At 45.8% G+C, this 18,312-nt stretch overlaps 1 protein-coding gene across 2 annotated transcripts in view; it reads left to right on the top strand.

Moving 5' to 3' along the window:
• The first annotated feature begins 670 nt into the window (after positions 1-670).
• The window catches only part of LOC123774896 (protein amalgam), a 91,814-nt gene continuing 74,172 nt past the window's right edge, over positions 671-18,312 (top strand). The window contains exon 1 of one of the 2 annotated variants that reach the window (XM_045769589.2): positions 671-1,210. In XM_045769589.2, the coding sequence (XP_045625545.2) occupies positions 1,174-1,210 (37 nt within the window). In that variant the 5' untranslated portion in view covers positions 671-1,173. The remainder of the gene's footprint in view (positions 1,211-18,312) is intronic. The other variant, XM_045769588.2, reaches the window with a different exon arrangement.

Below are 18,312 nucleotides of genomic sequence, written 5' to 3'. Positions count from 1 at the left end.
CTAAAAAAAAAAGCCCCGAAATCATCTCAAGATAACCTCAAGATGGTACTCAAGAGGAGTGACATTATAATGTTCATACCAGTAAAGGTTTAAGATGCTCGTGCCTACCAAGAAGAGACGCATCACTAACGTCTTCAATCATTTTGACTACTTGTGAATAAATCAAGAGAAGGCAGCCTAGCGCGCCTTCTCCTTCAAGCAAAAAAAATGGTAATATATAAGAATTTAGCAGAAACAGTTTCAGTGTTTGTAAAGTTGTGTCATAGTCACCAAATGGAAGAAAAGACTATACATAATATTTGTTAAGAATAATTTTATTATATCATAACCAGTTATTATAATTTTTTTCAATTTTTTTGACTGCAACATTTTTTTATTTTATTTATTTATTTATTTATTTATTTATTTATTTATTTATTTATTTATATACAAGAAGGTACATTGGGATTGTGAGGATACATAGTATAGTAATTACAATCTTGTAAAGCCACTAGTACGCGCAGCGTTTCGGGCAGAATTTCTCTTGTTCTCAATTTAATTTCTCTAGTACATTATTGAAAATGTGTTCTAAATTACGTTCTAATTAATATATTTCTTCAAGAATAAATTCTAAGGGTATAAGACAATGAGGTTGGTTGAGGTTCGTGCGCACATTGTCAATAAGTATATGGTAACTATAGCCGAGGCTCGTCAAGTGGGAACGGGCTGTAGAGTTGTAGTTAGTGAGTTAACCAGTGTGGTGAGAGCCTGGCGGCCAGTAGTGAGCCAGCTGCCGTGGCCGACAGTTGGTACCGTCTACGCTCCTCGTGGTGCCCAGCCTTCACCCAATCCCCTCGTCATAGCCGGTTACGGGCTCACCATAGCCCGTGCTACTTGGACACTTCGTTCTGAGTAGCTGAATCTAAAACATCGTTATAGCCCCTCACCCTATCCTATAAGGGGTGCCACATTAAATATCGGTATTGTCTAATGTTCAGATACGCTTTCATATATATATATGATATCGGCAGTGAATTTTCGGCTAATATTCTGGGAACAGTCGTAAGTAAACTATGGTAAATTGTAAGCAGAACTGAACGGGGCGTGGACAGGTCAACCTCGACGAACTGTGACCTTGAGACAGAAATTCTATGTATTACGATTCGAAACTTACTTGAAGGATCATCGTCCAAGATGCTGCTGGCGTCGCTGCTGCTCTGCTGTTGCTGCGGTCAGTGCTCTTTGTAACATTTATTACTAATAAGTATTATAATGTATTGGTACTTTGTATAGCATTATTTGTTTATAAGATAAATATAATTATGCAGTTTTTGCAACCTTCCGTCAGTAATTTCATTTTAATTGAACTAAATTATCCTAAACGCTTCCCTAATGTTACCAGACTTGGCCCGTCCTAATCAGCACTGGCCAAATGCTCGTCAATCAACCCGTCCTCTTGTTCTGTTCATCGCATTTTGATATATTATTCCCCTAATGCCAAAAACTGACTTGCCAAAAATCACAGCTGCTCACAAAATTGACTGTCCCACTTTCTATTCGGGTTCGGGCAATTTTAGGTTAGGTGCCGACAATTTAGTACATCAATTTAGTGACGTTGGGAACGGTCGAGAGGAGGCTGCGTTAATCCAGCCGCCAAACCCACTGTTTATAAATGGGGAAGGGGGGGGGGGTACTTTTTACATAAACGGATTATTTTAATATGACGTTCAAAAATGCTCAGCTGACGGCCTCTTCAAATAGCAACGCTGTTGATGTCTCTCACAAATATACTCCAATGAAACCTAGACACCTAACCTACGCAATTCTAGTTATACATAACTTTAATATACAATAGTAACCTATTGAGAACAAACATTTTTATTACATTGTTAAAATTAATGAATATGCATATAGAGACGGTTAAATGAACATAGCCCTCAGGCCAGGCTCGTTAAAGCAGCGGCCGTTCCCCGAAGCGCATTCACTCATTTTAACCGTGTAATATGTTGTTGTTTCAGATTCGCTACTCGGAACAATAAGTTCCAGTAGCACGGGCTATGGTGAGCCCGTAAATGGTGTAATATGCTTGTTCTATAAATTTATACAATAAAATTCAATGTATAGTTAAACGTAGGTTAGGTCAGGTGTTTTAATTCTGTTTGCGATTAGTTGTGTGTAGTAAGTGGGTGAAGCACTTACAGTAACCCGTCCTCGCCTAAAGTCCATTACATCCAGCGGTCGACCCCACACACGCATTCATAAATTTTTACATGCTATTTATTCAAAACGGGAATTTTCACTAATAAATTAATATATTATCATTGTTAGGTTAGGTGTTAAGGTTCCATTGGCGATTATTTGTATTTGTAGTACGTGGGTGAAGCATTTACAGCGTTGTGGTTTGAACAAAATTCGACAGTGTAATCTGTCATCAGAGAATGTCCTTTCCATCCAGCGGTCGACCCCGCAGACGCATTCGTAAATTTTAACATGCTGTTCATTCAAAACAGGAATTTTCTCATATAAATTATTATATGTTAGCATATTGTGCTAATATATATATACATAGGTTAGGTGTTTAGGTTCTGTTGCAGATTAATTGTTATACGTGAGTGAAGTATTTACAGCTTTGAAGTTCGAACAGAATTAGTGACTGAAGCACGTTGTTCCGGAAATATTCGAACGTCATCAGTTGTGAGTCGTGTGTAAACTGTTGTTCATTCATAAACAGCTGAGGGTTTGACGGGTGCGTGGAATCACTTTTGGGTCTTTGTTTGGAGGACGGACTGGTCAGTGAAGCACTTGTGCCGGAAGTGTTCAGACGTCATCAGTTGAGTAGTGTGTAAAGAGTTGTTCATTCATAAACAGAGTTTGGTTGCTGGATTAACAAGGATTTGGCTTTATGAGAATGGGCTGTTGGATGAGTAGGGGGGGGGGGTGAATAAAGATTGGGGACCAAGTTGTAAACACTGATTGGTCGTGTAGCAGGCAGAGAGGGAACTATCAGGGGGAAATGCTGTTATGTTATAGATTCAGCTACTGGGAACAAAAAGTTCAAAGTAGCACGGGCTATGATGAGCCCGTAATGGACTTACCTAGCACAGGAGCGGGGCTGAACGGATAAGTGCCAAGCCATTACGACTATATAGCCCTAGAAAGGGGTCAGGATAAGGATTTGGGATGGGACGGGGAGGGAAGGAATGGTGCCCAACCACTTGGACGGTCGGGGATTGTACGCAGACCTGCATGAAGCGAGACAGTCGCTCTACCGTCCAGCCCAAGTGGTTGGAGAACTAGTAGGGTAAGGCTTAAACCTTGCTACGGGAAGGGGAAAATGACAGCTAATATTGCCAGTAGCACATGACTGTAAAGCTGCCGCCCAGTTGGGTGGGTGTGGAGTACATGACTGTAAAGCTGCCGCCCAGTTGGGTGGGTGTGGAGCAAGACTAGTAACTGTGTGACTCGCCATAGATGTAAAGTGCCTTGTATAGTGACTGTTGTGAGCCTCTTGTTGAATCACTTGTGATACAAAAGATTACTGGTGTATGTATTTGTGTAGGTGATTGAATGTGTGTGTGTATATATGTACATGTATGAGTGTGTACATGTATATAATGTGTAGCGTCAAAAGATCATTTGCTTAGCTAAACGAACTAGAGGGTTCAGTTCCTGAACCGATTATGTGCCTCTGTAACCCTTTCCACCACCGCCCACGGGATGGGTATGGGGTGCATAATAAAGAAATTGAATTTGACAGGCAGCCTGTGAATGTTAGGCTTGTATCGAGGTTTTATTATACAATATTCCTGTATTAAAGAGGGCTCTATTTACCTCATAAATTGTTATTATTAAAGAATATTTTGCAGTTTGAGTGATCTAAATAGTTTATCAATTTCATAGTTAAACATTTATAGAGATGTAACATTTGGTTTAACATTCCACCTTTCAGGTTTTGGCATAATCAGTGGTGTTAATAAGCATAAAATACTCTGAGAATTATGAGTAGTGGTGTGTAGTAAATAAGAGCTCTGAGGCGGCGTTGCACACTATTGTATGTATGTATGTGTATGTATGTATGTTTGCGAAAAGGTACATAGGCGCTTGCCTGACGGCATGTATAAACCCTTGATCCTTACGACATGGCTCCCTCAAATCTTCTGCTAAGCCGCAGGTGATAAATAATTGTGGCCTAGATAAGAAGGGCGTGTTGAGGTGAGCTGTTGTAACACACACAGTGGGGGCTGATGCCAAGACTGTGCCCTCTGTGTCTCTCTCCCTCCCAACACAAATATGAGCAGGTAGCGCGCTGCGCCGCCTGACTCTGTTGTTGTTGTTATAGATTCAGCTACTCGGAACAAGTTCCAAGTAGCACAGGCTATATGGTGAGCCCGTAGTGAACTTAACTGGCACAGGAGCGGTGTCTGCTGCTGCCTGACTCGTACTGCTGCAGGTTTTATATAGAGGGACCAAATTCTCATTTTTATTGGCAGTTGTATGCGCTCAAGTATCGTAGCGTATTCCTAGGCGTACAAATAAGCTTGGATACACCTGTTTTGAGATATCGCTGAAAACTGCTAGAATACTGAAGAATCTAGATTTCCATACACAGAAATCACAGTAGCGTGATGCATCAAATGAACAAATCCACAAGGGCAGAGTGAGGGCAGATGAACTCCCGGTTGCAATTCTTTTACCGTGTCGTGGCACAGCCGATTAAGGCGCGTCTGGGATCCTCTCGGACGTAGGTTCGAACCCTCATCACGGCCCTTGTGGATTTGTTCATTTTAATCTAGATTTCCGTTGTCCAGGACAAAGCTTGTACTTGGGCTATTAAAGGCCCCCCCCCCTAAGTAAAGTACTGACTTTCCGTAGTATACAACCCACTACAATCGTCTAACTTCCAGGGAACCTATTTTCCTGCAAGGTGAACATAGGCATCAGGGGAAAGTGGAAACATGCCCAACCATTTCTCTCCTGGTCGGAGATTGAACCCGGGTCTGTCGATTGTGTGTCGAGGACGAAGACCGCTGTGCACGCGTTAATGGCGGCATCAGGTGAAGCTCTTGGTGCGCACACGCCTTCCTTGCACTTCCAGTGTGGTGGGTCACCGCCAGCTGGGCGCTTGTAGATGCAAATACAAACTCCATTTGTTTAAATGTGGTATACAGCTTGAGTTAAAGATTATTTGTAAAGATTCCAGTGCGTGACATTAGTGTCTCGTCTGGGTGTGACATTCTTGTTGTAAATTTTCAAAGTTCGTCTCCAGCACCCACCTCCCAGGTGCTGGGGGGGGGGGGGGGGGTAGACTGCCCCAGCACCCACCTCCCAGGTGCTGGGGGGGGGTAGACTGCCCCAGCACCCACCTCCCAGGTGCTGGGGGGGGGGGTAGACTGCCCCAGCACCCACCTCCCAGGTGCTGGGGGGGGGGTAGACTGCCCCAGCACCCACCTCCCAGGTGCTGGTGGGGTAGACTGCCCCAGCACCCACCTCCCAGGTGCTGGGGGGGGGGTAGACTGCCCCAGCACCCATCTCCCAGGTGCTGGGGGGGGGGGGTAGACTGCCCCCAGCACCCACCTCCCAGGTGCTGGGGGGGTAGACTGCCCCCAGCACCCACCTCCCAGGTGCTGGTGGGGTAGACTGCCCCCAGCACCCATCTCCCAGGTGCTGGGGGGGGGGGGTAGACTGCCCCCAGCACCCACCTCCCAGGTGCTGGTGGGGTAGACTGCCCCCAGCACCCACCTCCCAGGTGCTGGTGGGGTAGACTGCCCCCAGCACCCACCTCCCAGGTGCTGGTGGGGTAGACTGCCCCCAGCACCCACCTCCCAGGTGCTGGTGGGGTAGACTGCCCCCAGCACCCACCTCCCAGGTGCTGGTGGGGTAGACTGCCCCCAGCACCCACCTCCCAGGTGCTGGGGGGGGGTAGACTGCCTCAGCACCCACCTCCCAGGTGCTGGGGGTAGACTGCCCCAGCACCCACCTCCCAGGTGCTGGGGGGGGGGTAGACTGCCCCAGCACCCACCTCCTAGGTGCTAGGGGGGTAGACTGCCCCAGCACCCACCTCCTAGGTGCTAGGGGGGTAGACTGCCCCAGCTCCCCTTAGCCAAACATGAGCGTTGGGTTGGGGGAAGACCGTGCTAAGCATGACTGCAGTAGCACACCACACGCAAGGACCATTACTCCAGTGTTATAACTCTGGTGAATGACTCTGGCCAGAGCTGTAACTCGCTAATACTTCGCTCTCTTCACTCGAAATTACTTACTGTTATTACTTTGTGTATTATTAGTACATTGTTTAATGTTTAAGTGATCGCATTACACACCTTTCAACTCCTGTATAATCCAAATCTATAATGATAAAATCTACTCCAACTTTGACTTTATTCATAATTTGCTGCTATTCAGCATTGTTGATAATGTTGAGTGGGACATTATACCGTCATGTCTTCACCTCACAACTGCTTCCTTTCATTGTCTTCACTTCATTAGACACCTTGCGTGACTGTTGGCCGCTTTAAGGCACGGAGGAAGGGCGGGGAGTGGCCAATGGTACTGGACGAGGGGTACCAAGTGCATTGTGACGAAATGAAATTCCCTTCATGTCTGTCTAAGTTGTTTAGTTAATAGTAGGTATTGCCGGGGTTATTCCCCCCCCTCCCCCTCCTTGCCAGCCACAACCTGTGTGTGGATAAGAGGTTATTGAAACAAGTTTATTGAGGTAAAATACACACAAAGGGATGAAGTAGCTCAAGCTATTCTCACCCCGTTCAGTACATCGTGTTAATACATACATAGACACACATCACAAACAATAAACACATTACCGAACATTCTGAGAGATAAACATCTACATTTCCTCCTTTACACAAGAGGTTATTGTTCGCGTTGCTGGTGGTTAATTGGTAATGCTGGTTAGATAGTTGTGGCTTATTGGAAGGTGTTGGTTGTGATAAGAGCATAAATTGATCAATCTATAACATTAGGCTAGATAATCGTGTTTTTGTTCAACACGGTATGAGAAAATAATGGATAACATGAGTTATGGGCAGTATAACCCAACCGGTCTTCTCAGATAATACATTATGTTGTCACAATCCCCCAACGGACAAATAACGCGGTTATCTTGAGATGATTTCGGGGCTTTTTAGTGTCCCCGCGGCCCGGTCCTCGACCAGGCCTCCACCCCCAGGAAGCAGCCCGTGACAGCTGACTAACACCCAGGTACCTATTTTACTGCTAGGTAACAGGGGCGTAGGGTAAAAGAAACTCTGCACATTGTTTCTCGCCGGCGCCTGGGATCGAACCCAGGACCACAGGATCACAAGTCCAGTGTGCTGTCCGCTCGGCCGACCGGCTCCTAAGTACTCCGGTACTTTAAGAGTCGCTATGATTTAATCACGTTTTCAAAGTCGGTAGGTTAGGTTCATTCGGTCCTCAGGTATTTCGCTCAACGAAATGGATTGGGTAAGACTATGAACTTTACTTTGTCTTCATTTAAGTAGCGTTATCGCTACTTTTATAAATTAACGTAACCTGACGGAAATAATTGTTTCTTATGGCATGAACGAGGCGCGATATCATAATAATAATAATAATAATTTAATAATAATAATTTATATTTAGGTAAAGGTACATAAAGAGATTTTACAAAGTTTGTTGGCTTTATAGATAGAGCTAGTACATACAATGCCTAAAGCCACTATTACGCAAAGCGTTTCGGGCAGTTACGCAAAGCGTTTCGGACAGTTACGCAAAGCGTTTCGGACAGTTACGCAAAGCGTTTCGGACATATCATGTTTATTCCGGTGGAGATTTTAGAACCTGCGGCATTCATGAGGCTTTTCATTGGATTATTTTAGTTGTGCAGTTTGGTACTTTAATAAAAAAATGAATTAATCGATCTCAATGGCGCATTTACCACGTGATAATCCCATTGTCAATACATGACTGCAAATGGGGTAATGGGTACAAGAGGCCGAATACAAAGTATCACATGTTATTCTTAAACCCTTAATCATCGAGAGACAAGAGACAGACGGGCCCCGACCTGTGGATTGAGCCCACAGGTCGGGATCAATCCTGACTAAATCAAACTGATATCATGAATTATTCACTTGTGCTTAAGAGTATTATAAGGGTAATGCCTTTATCGTATGGTTTCCCCTGTGTAATGTGAGGATGTGAGGTGTAAACTGCCAAATCTCTGATATTGTAGCGTGTTATTTTTAATATCAGCTTGTCCAGGGGCCAGATTCACGAAGCAGTTACGCAAGTACTTACGAACGTGAACATCTTTCCACAATCTTTGACGGCTTTGGTTACATTTATTAAACAATTTAAAAGCATGAGAACGTCCCAATCAACTGTTGTTGTTATAAACAGCCTCCTGGTGCTTCCGAGCTCATTAACTGTTTAATAATTGTAAACAAACCCGCCAAAGATTGAGAAAAGATGTACAGGTTCGTAAGTGCTTGCGTAACTGCTTTGTGAATCTGGCCCCAGGTGGCCGACACACCATCAGCCGGAATTAGTGTAGCATTTACGCATACACTGTCCATCTTACATCAGTCATGGCGGCTTTGTTTACATTTATTAAACAGTTTATAAGCTCCGAAATACTAAGAGGTTGTTTATAACAATACTAACCTTGGAGTGTGAAGTTTAGAAGATCGTAAACCGGTTTAATAAGTATAAAGAGGGGGGGGATTGGGGGGGGGGGAAAGATGTTAGGTGCTTGCGTAAACGTATAATGAAACATGGCGCCGTAACCGTAGGTTTCTACAATGATCACAAATGGTAAGGGATAACGAGCAACAGTGATGTTGCAGGCAGGAGCTCGTAAGTGAAGTTTAAGGGTCCACACAGATGGTGTGCTTACCGACACACGGTTATAGTGTTTACACTTTACCCTACTCCCCTGGATGTTTACAACATTAATCTCCAATGTTATGTGGACCCTGGCAGTCGAGCCCCTCTAGTCTGGAGCCGCGCGTCTCATGGGGCAAGGAAAACTGTCGCTCAGAATAGGGTCTAAGACCTGAGAAAAGTATGTACCCTTCGACGTCATCGCTGCTCCTTTAAACAAACACAACCAACATAACACAATTATTACGAAAACGATAACATTTAGTTTTATACATGGTGTGGAGGTGGTATGACGTCACTGTTCATTCTGGTATAGGTTTTGGATCCTACTGGTGACTCCTGATCTCTTTGGTGATTTGTGGAGGGGGTGGTAAGCACACAACCCGTTCTCGCACTTATAGTCAATATTGGCTTATTAAATAAGTGCATATGTGACATATTGATTGTAAATATTTTAGTTTACCTTGAAAAGCTTCATAGTAAACACCGACCTCACCTAACCTTCTAAGTATGTTAAGATAAGCATCTTATTGCTTCTTAATTACAATTATTACTTAACCTATACCGTTGAAAGGTTAAGTAATAATTGTAAATAAGAAGCAATAAGATGCTTATCTTAACATATTGACTGTAAGCAAGTGAGAGAACGGGTTGAAGCACATTACCTCAAAGGATTTTTTTTTTTTTTTTTTTTTTTTTTTTTTTTTTTTTTTTTTTTTTTAGATATATACAAGAGTTGTTACATGGTTGTAGAGCCACTAGTACGCGTAGCGTTTCGGGCAAGTCCTTAATCCTATGGTCCCTGGAATACGATCCCCGCCGCGAAGAATCGTTGTTACAACCAAGTACACATTTTACTGTTGCGTTAAACAGAGGCTACAGTTAAGGATTTGCGCCCAGTAAATCCTCCCCGGCCAGGATACAAACCCATGACAAAGCGCTCGCGGAACGCCAGGCGAGTGTCTTACCACTACACCACGGAGACTGAGGGCCCCCCGCATGGTATTTCACCGGTTTGAATACTGGTTCCAGCCGCCCGTGGAATATTTAATCGCCATTCTGGGTACTTGGCCGTTCATGGAATCTACACCAGTCTGAATTAGTTCAGTTGTCGAAGTTTAACGTGAATCATCTTCTTGAGGTTATCTTGAGATGATTTCGGGGCTTTAGTGTCCCCGCGGCCCGGTCCTCGACCAGGCCTCCACCCCCAGGAAGCAGCCCGTGACAGCTGACTAACTCCCAGGTACCTATTTTACTGCTAGGTAACAGGGGCATAGGGTGAAAGAAACTTTGCCCATTGTTTCTCGCCGGCGCCTGGGATCGAACCCAGGACCACAGGATAACAAGTCCAGCGTGCTGTCCGCTCGGCCGACCGGCTCCCTAGCTTTCATTTTTTTGAGAGAAGGTTCAGCCTTGCGAGTACAGTCAATATATTAATTATTCAAGCTTATAAAGTACTGTGTATGTCGCATGAATATAATATGGTGCTTATCTTGTCCCAGCACGGCACCGCAGGTGGCGCTGCTCGTTCTTTGTCTGGCGGCTGTATTGTGCTCGTTCGCGGGGGTTTACTATCTGCCCTGATGACCAGTTACACTTGTGAGTTCTCGCAAGCCAATGACTGGCATTCCTCAGGATGCACTCCACGATACTCGATTAAATCCACAGGTTCCTATGTACTATTGGGGGAAGAAGAGACATTAGATGACAGGAAACTTGTCCAAACGTGTTGATCAGACCACACACTAGAAGGTGAAGGGACGACGACGTTTCGGTCCGTCCTGGACCATTCTCAAGTCGATTGTCCTGGACCATTCTCAAGTCGATTGTCAAAACGTTTCCGTCCTGATCTGGAGGAGGGAATCGAACCCAGGACTTCTTAGGTCTGGATAGACTGAGACTTGACGCAGTGCGGGATCGCGTCATCTCAGTCTGGAAGTCTTGCAAACAAGGCGAAATTTAAAGTAAAATATCTACAAAGAAAACGGCACCCGCTTTCCTTTCTTAGCCGAGGTCGGTTGTATAGGTGTAAATGTGTGTGGTGTTAGGAAAGCCATAGCTAGGTCTAGGCAGTCGAACGGGGGATCCCTTGACAAGAATCTTAATTTTCTGACCATAGCGAGGTAGGGCTAAGAGGAGGTAACGGAAATGTGGGATGAGGTTGTGTAGCTGTAGACCGTCCACTCTGTCGTAGTAGTGTGTAGGGTTCGTACAACAGCCGTCGTAGACGGGTGTAGGCTACTGCAAGCGCTGAAGGGGTATAGGTGGGCTTCTCTTGTTCTGACTGTAGGGTGACGTTGGCTTAGTCTAAGCCTTAGTCTAAGGCTTGGCCCTAACACTAGGTTCCCTGTATTGTTTACTTTTCTCTCTAGGGTGTGTTGTATTTTTTTTTATTTTCTACCACAGACGTGGCCACACATTTACAATGCTAACCAGCATATATACATTTTCTTCTGTCCTCCATGGACAGGGTTAGAGATGTGTTAAACATATAGTTCAGGGGTTTATTGAACACTCAACCACAGAAGGTGATTCGGTGCTTTTAAAATGCTAAGCTAACCTACATACGTAAATACATAGATACACAGGGTGTGTTGGATATAGGGTTAGGGCCTCCATTCTTCAGTTATTAGGTAAGTCACTCGGCATCCGACATCATGGGAAGTCGAGGCTGTTGGATATGTTACACACAGAGATCACACTAACGTGATGCATCAAATGAACAAATCCACAAGGGCCGTGACGAGGATTCGAACCTGCGTCCGGGAGCATCCCAGACACTGCCTTAATCCACTGAGCTGCGACAGGGTAAAAGGGTTGAAACCGAAGTTTTACTGAACTTATTGGTTCCTCGTCACGGCCCTTGTGGATTTGTTTATTGGATATGTGTTGTTGGATAGTAATTCAACAACACATATCCACAGCCCCGACAATGTTGGATAGTAATTCTGGCTCTGTAGTCGGGGTGTTTCTGGATTTCGGCCATTCATTTTGTTTAAAATTTCAACGATGCCTTTACTGTCTGAGATGTAATGAGCTTTCATGATGTAGAGCTGTCGTGTGGAGAGGCAGTTGAGCCTTATGCTCATTACCATCATATATATGGACTTGTAAAGCCGGGCCAGGAGTCGTCAGGCATTTAGGCAAGCACTTACGAAACCTGTACATCTTTCCTCAATCTCTGCGGCTTTGTTTACATTTATTAAAGATGCACAGGTTTCGTAAGTGGTTGCGTAAATGCCTGACGAATCCTGGCCCGGGTTTGTTCTGTCGCTGAGAGAGAGAGAGAGAGAGAGAGAGAGAGAGAGAGAGAGAGAGAGAGAGAGAGAGAGAGAGAGAGAGAGAGAGAGAGAGAATATCATAGCAAAGCGGAATTGAACAGAATTTCCAGCTGATGATTTGAGTATAAGTACTTGCCAATCAGCGACTGATTGGGGTATTGGAGGCAGGGGTGTTCTAGCTATGGTCTGATGGTTTTGTGGAGCTGAACGTGGTTTGGTGCTTGCCAGAATCCGTAGTTTTTGCAAGGTAGTTTTTGGTTAGTTTATAGCTAATATATTTAGTTAAGTCTAGGACCGTGTTGATGTTGTGGACGGCCATTGGCTCCCCGATTCTTCCAGCGCCTTCGTCTGCTATCGTAAGGCAAAGCTGGCCATTGTGCTTCTCTGACTCTTATCAGGATTAGTGGTGATTCTCCCCTACAGCCCTTAATGCGGGTCCCCAGCGTGGGGTCACGCAGGCCCCACCACCAGCCCTACCCCTGCCATCCGGCTCTGCCATCCGGTTGTCATCCGGCTCTGTCCCCCTGCCAGGGGAGCCGGTCGGCCGAGCGGACAGCACGCTGGACTTGTGATCCTGTGGTCCCGGGTTCGATCCCAGGTGCCGGCGAGAAACAATGGACAGAGTTTCTTTCACCCTATGCCCCTGTTACCTAGCAGTAAAATAAGTACCTGGGTGTTAGTCAGCTGTCACGGGCTGCTTCCTGGGGGTGGAGGCCTGGTCAAGGACCGGGCCGCGGGGACACTAAAAAGCCCCGAAATCATCTCAAGATAACCACTACCAATACCTCTGCCACAGTCACTTTAACCACCACATTTGCCACCGCTGACATAGCTAAGAGGGTTAAGCTACGATAATAGTCTAGTGGAATTAGATATCAACCATAGCAGGAGCAGAGATACTGACTTAGAACTAGACAAGGTGGACAAGGAATCTCTTCAAATTTATGGAAGGTTATCTTATCTTGAGGTTATCTTGAGATGATTTCGGGGCTTTAGTGTCCCCACGGCCCGGTCCTCGACCAGGCCTCCACCCCCAGGAAGCAGCCCGTGACAGCTGACTAACACCCAGGTACCTATTTTACTGCTAGGTAACAGGGACATAGGGTGAAAGAAACTCTGCCCATTGTTTCTCGCCGGCGCCTGGGATCGAACCCAGGACCACAGGATCACAAATCCAGCGTGCTGTCCGCTCGGCCGACCGGCTCCCCCAAAGAGTAGGTAGGTAGGACAAAGATGGAAGCAAAGGAACTAGAATGAGCTGAAGGAATGTCAGGAAATACTGGTATCAGTACGGGTAGTCGGCAAGTGGGATGCACATTTACATAAGCCTCTTCCATCCACAACTTAAGAGGCCAGATTCGACCACAAATTTTGAACGCCACAATAATTATATGGCAGTTTAACGATACGATTTGGTACGAAAAGGCTAGTAGGTAGGGGGGAATAAAGAGCTCAACCCGTTCTCACACTTTTGTACAGTCAATATTGACTTATTTAATAAGTGCATATGTGACAAACTAATTTATTGTGAATATTTTAGTTTACCTTGAAAAGCTTCATAGAAAACACCGACCTCGCCTAACCTTCTTAGTATGTTAAGCATCTTATTGCTTCGTAATTACAATTATTACTTAACCTATACCTATAATAGGTTAAGTAATAATTGTAATTAAGAAGCAATAAGATGCTGATCTTAACATACTAAGAAGGTTAGGTAAGGTCGGTGTTTTCTATGAAGCTTTTCAAGGTAAACTAAAATATTCACAATAAATTAGTTTGTCACATGCACTTATTAAATAAATCAATATTGACTGTACAAAAGTGCGAGAACGGGTTGAAAGAGCTACACCTCGCCCCCCAGTAGACACTGTTATAGGCAAGTGCCATCACCATTTCCGGGCTCGCCATAGCCCGTGCTACATGGATATTACATTCTGAGTAGCCAACTCTAAAACAGTAATCACTGCCATTACAGCTGGTATGCGAGGAACTCTAGACATTACAGGGTTATACAAAGTAATTTATTAATTACTAGCTCATATTGATTACAAAGTACATCAATATGGAGGTTATCTTGAGGTTATCTTGAGATGATTTCGGGGCTTTTTAGTGTCCCCGCGGCCCGGTCCTCGACCAGGCCTCCACCCCCAGGAAGCAGCCCGTGACAGCTAAACACCCAGGTACCTATTTTACTGCTAGGTAACAGGGGCATAGGGTGAAAGAAACTCTGCCCATTATTTCTCGCCGGCGCCTGGGATCGAACCCAGGACCACAGGATCACAAATCCAGCGTGCTGTCCGCTCGGCCGACCGGCTCCCCACAGTTGGAGACCACAGTTGCGAAATGAAAGGGGGACCCAAAGAAACTATAGATGACGGGAATCATTGTAAATGAGGAAAAAATAAAAATGTCGAAGAAATGATACAATAAAACCAGCATTAATGTTACCATGTTAGCTGGAAGATACGGGATCACCATAGCCCGTGCTACATGGACACTTCGTCCTGAGTAGCTAAATCTGTAACAACAACAACAACAGCTGCTGGAAGAGGCTGAGATACTGTGTCGTCAGCTAATTATAATGTTCAGTAGAACACTTCAGAGATTCACAGAATTATGAAAAATGCAAATGTACCATAAATATTAAAAAATATATATAGATCAATTTCAGTGAGAAGTATTCAGGGTAAAGTAGTCAGGCTGTGTCAAGTAGTCAGGCTGTGTCAAGTAGTCAGGCTGTGTCAAGTAGTCAGGCTGTGTCAAGTAGTCAGGCTGTGTCAAGTAGTCAGGCTGTGTCAAGTAGTCAGGCTGTGTCAAGTAGTCAGGCTGTGTCAAGTAGTCAGGCTGTGTCAAGTAGTCAGGTTGTGAATGATAGAACACCTGGAGAGGATGAACTGTAGTAGTCGTCTGTTCCAGTACCCTCCTGTGTGTAAAACTAGTAGGGTAAGGCTTACCATGAGCTATGGGAAGGGAAAGCTCTCGGCCAGCTAACAGGAGTCAGCAGTCGTCTGTTCCTGTACCCTCCTGTGTGTAAAACTAGTAGGGTAAGGCTTACCATGAGCTATGGGAAGGGAAAGCTCTCAGCCAGCTAACAGGAGTCAGCAGTCGTCTGCTCCTGTACCCTCCTGTGTGTAAAACTAGTAGGGTAAGGCTTACCATGAGCTATGGGAAGGGAAAGCTCTCAGCCAGCTAACAGGAGTCGGCAGTCGTCTGTTCCTGTACCCTCCTGTGTGTAAAACTAGTAGGGTAAGGCTTACCATGAGCTATGGGAAGGGAAAGCTCTCAGCCAGCTAACAGGAGTCAGCAGTCGTCTGCTCCTGTACCCTCCTGTGTGTAAAACTAGTAGGGTAAGGCTTACCATGAGCTATGGGAAGGGAAAGCTCTCAGCCAGCTAACAGGAGTCAGCAGTCGTCTGCTCCTGTACCCTCCTGTGTGTAAAACTAGTAGGGTAAGGCTTACCATGAGCTATGGGAAGGGAAAGCTCTCAGCCAGCTAACAGGAGTCGGCAGTCGTCTGCTCCTGTACCCTCCTGTGTGTAAAACTAGTAGGGTAAGGCTTACCATGAGCTATGGGAAGGGAAAGCTCTCAGCCAGCTAACAGGAGTCAGCAGTCGTCTGCTCCTGTACCCTCCTGTGTGTAAAACTAGTAGGGTAAGGCTTACCATGAGCTATGGGAAGGGAAAGCTCTCAGCCAGCTAACAGGAGTCAGCAGTCGTCTGCTCCTGTACCCTCCTGTGTGTAAAACTAGTAGGGTAAGGCTTACCATGAACTATGGGAAGGGAAAGCTCTCAGCCAGCTAACAGGAGTCAGTAGTCGTCTGTTCCTGTACCCTCCTGTGTGTAAAACTAGTAGGGTAAGGCTTACCATGAGCTATGGGAAGGGAAAGCTCTCAGCCAGCTAACAGGAGTCAGCAGTCGTCTGTTCCTGTACCCTCCTGTGTGTAAAACTAGTAGGGTAAGGCTTACCATGAGCTATGGGAAGGGAAAGCTCTCAGCCAGCTAACAGGAGTCAGCAGTCGTCTGCTCCTGTACCCTCCTGTGTGTAAAACTAGTAGGGTAAGGCTTACCATGAACTATGGGAAGGGAAAGCTCTCAGCCAGCTAACAGGAGTCAGCAGTCGTCTGTTCCTGTACCCTCCTGTGTGTAAAACTAGTAGGGTAAGGCTTACCATGAGCTATGGGAAGGGAAAGCTCTCGGCCAGCTAACAGGAGTCAGCAGTCGTCTGTTCCTGTACCCTCCTGTGTGTAAAACTAGTAGGGTAAGGCTTACCATGAGCTATGGGAAGGGAAAGCTCTCGGCCAGCTAACAGGAGTCAGCAGTCGTCTGTTCCTGTACCCTCCTGTGTGTAAAACTAGTAGGGTAAGGCTTACCATGAGCTATGGGAAGTTATAGGTTATCTTGAGATGATTTCGGGGCTTTAGTGTCCCCGCGGCCCGGTCCTCGACCAGGCCTCCACCCCCAGGAAGCAGCCCGTGACAGCTGACTAACACCCAGGTACCTATTTTACTGCTAGGTAACAGGGGCATAGGGTGAAAGAAACTCTGTCCATTGTTTCTCGCCTGCGCCCGGGATCGAACCCGGGAACACAGGATCACAAGTCCAGTGTGCTGTCCGCTCGGCCGACCTAACCACCATGTACCCCACACAACCATGATAGGTCAGAGTAGCATTAGATAATAAAGTAGGAACAAAATGCAAGAAAATCCCCCTTACGGGCTCGCCATAGCCCGTGCTACTTGGAAAGTTTTATTCCGAGTAGCTGAATCTTAAATAACAAGAAAATCAATAGTAAGAGTAGCTAGTTGCAGGAGGGAAGGTCATTGCTTGACTATAATGATGTAGACTCTTTAGTTCCGACGTGAATATAATGTTTCACTTTTGCTACATTTTAAAATGTCAGTTCTTTGGCTGACATTTGCACTATGGGCGTTGTGTAATTGGAGGTGAGAGAGTGAGGTGGGGAGAGTGGGAGGGTCCAGCGGTGCTCACTCACCTGTAACCTTACTGAACACAACACGCACACCTGTCAGAGAGAGAGAGAGAGAGACAGAATGTGAGAGGGGGAGAGAGAGAGAGACAGAGAGAGAGAGAGAGAATGTGAGAGGGGGAGGGAGAGAGAATGTGAGAGGGGGAGAGAGAATGAATGAATGAATGAATGAGAGACCGAGAGAGTGAGAGAGAATGAGAAGAGAGTATGAGTATTATCAGGGGAAAGCGCCAAGCCATTAGGACTATATAGCCCTGGGAAGGGGTCAGGATAAGGACTTGGGATTAGACGGGGGGAAAGGAATGGTGCCCCAACCACTTGTGGACGGTCGGGGGATTGAACGCCGACCTGCATGAAGCTCTACCGTCAATTAAGAATTTATCAATGCTATACCTTTCGTAGCCTTGCAGGTAAAAAAATTATTTTACATTTCCCCCCGAAGAGAGAGTTTATTGGGCAGCTCCACCTGATCAAACAATACCTGATGCTATTGTGTGATTCTGTAATAGATCCCATACCAAGAGGATGGGGTATGGGGTCTATTGATTCAAATAGCTTATAAAGCTGTAACAATCTTCCCCATCTGGGAGACCCAAACAATCACCTGTAGGTGATTGTAACACAATCACCTGTAGGTGATTGTAACACAATCACCTGTAGGTGATTGTAACACAATCACCTGTAGGTGATTGTAACCTTGTCGCCGCCACCAGCATGATATCTGTTGGTGTAACAAACTCTGTTATCTTTGAATTCAGTGATTGTTAGTTTGAATATAAATAAATACTCCTAGTTTAACAGTGTAACTGGCTCATTAGTGCTGTAACTTGCTTAGTTAAACGAATTTGGGGTTTAATTCCATTGTAAGGTTCCAAATATTGCTCTGTGGATGGGTACGGTGCCCCCAGTACCCTCTGGATGGGTATGGGGCCCCCCAGTACCCTCTCTGGATGGGTATGGGTACGGTACCCCCAGTACCCTCTGGATGGGTACGGTGCCCCCAGTACCCTCTCTGGATGGGTACGGTACCCCCAGTACCCAGTACCCTCTCTGGATGGGTATGGGGCCCCCAGTACCCTCTCTGGATGGGTATGGGGCCCCCAGTACCCTCTCTGGATGGGTATGGGGCCCCCAGTACCCTCTCTGGATGGGTATGGGGCCCCCAGTACCCTCTCTGGATGGGTATGGGGCCCCCAGTACCCTCT

This window comes from Procambarus clarkii, chromosome 84, assembly GCF_040958095.1.
Source record: "Procambarus clarkii isolate CNS0578487 chromosome 84, FALCON_Pclarkii_2.0, whole genome shotgun sequence".
NCBI classification, from domain to species: Eukaryota; Metazoa; Arthropoda; class Malacostraca; order Decapoda; family Cambaridae; genus Procambarus; species Procambarus clarkii.
The sequence above is the reverse complement of the archived record's forward strand: the minus strand, read 5'-3'. Positions and strand labels throughout refer to the sequence as shown.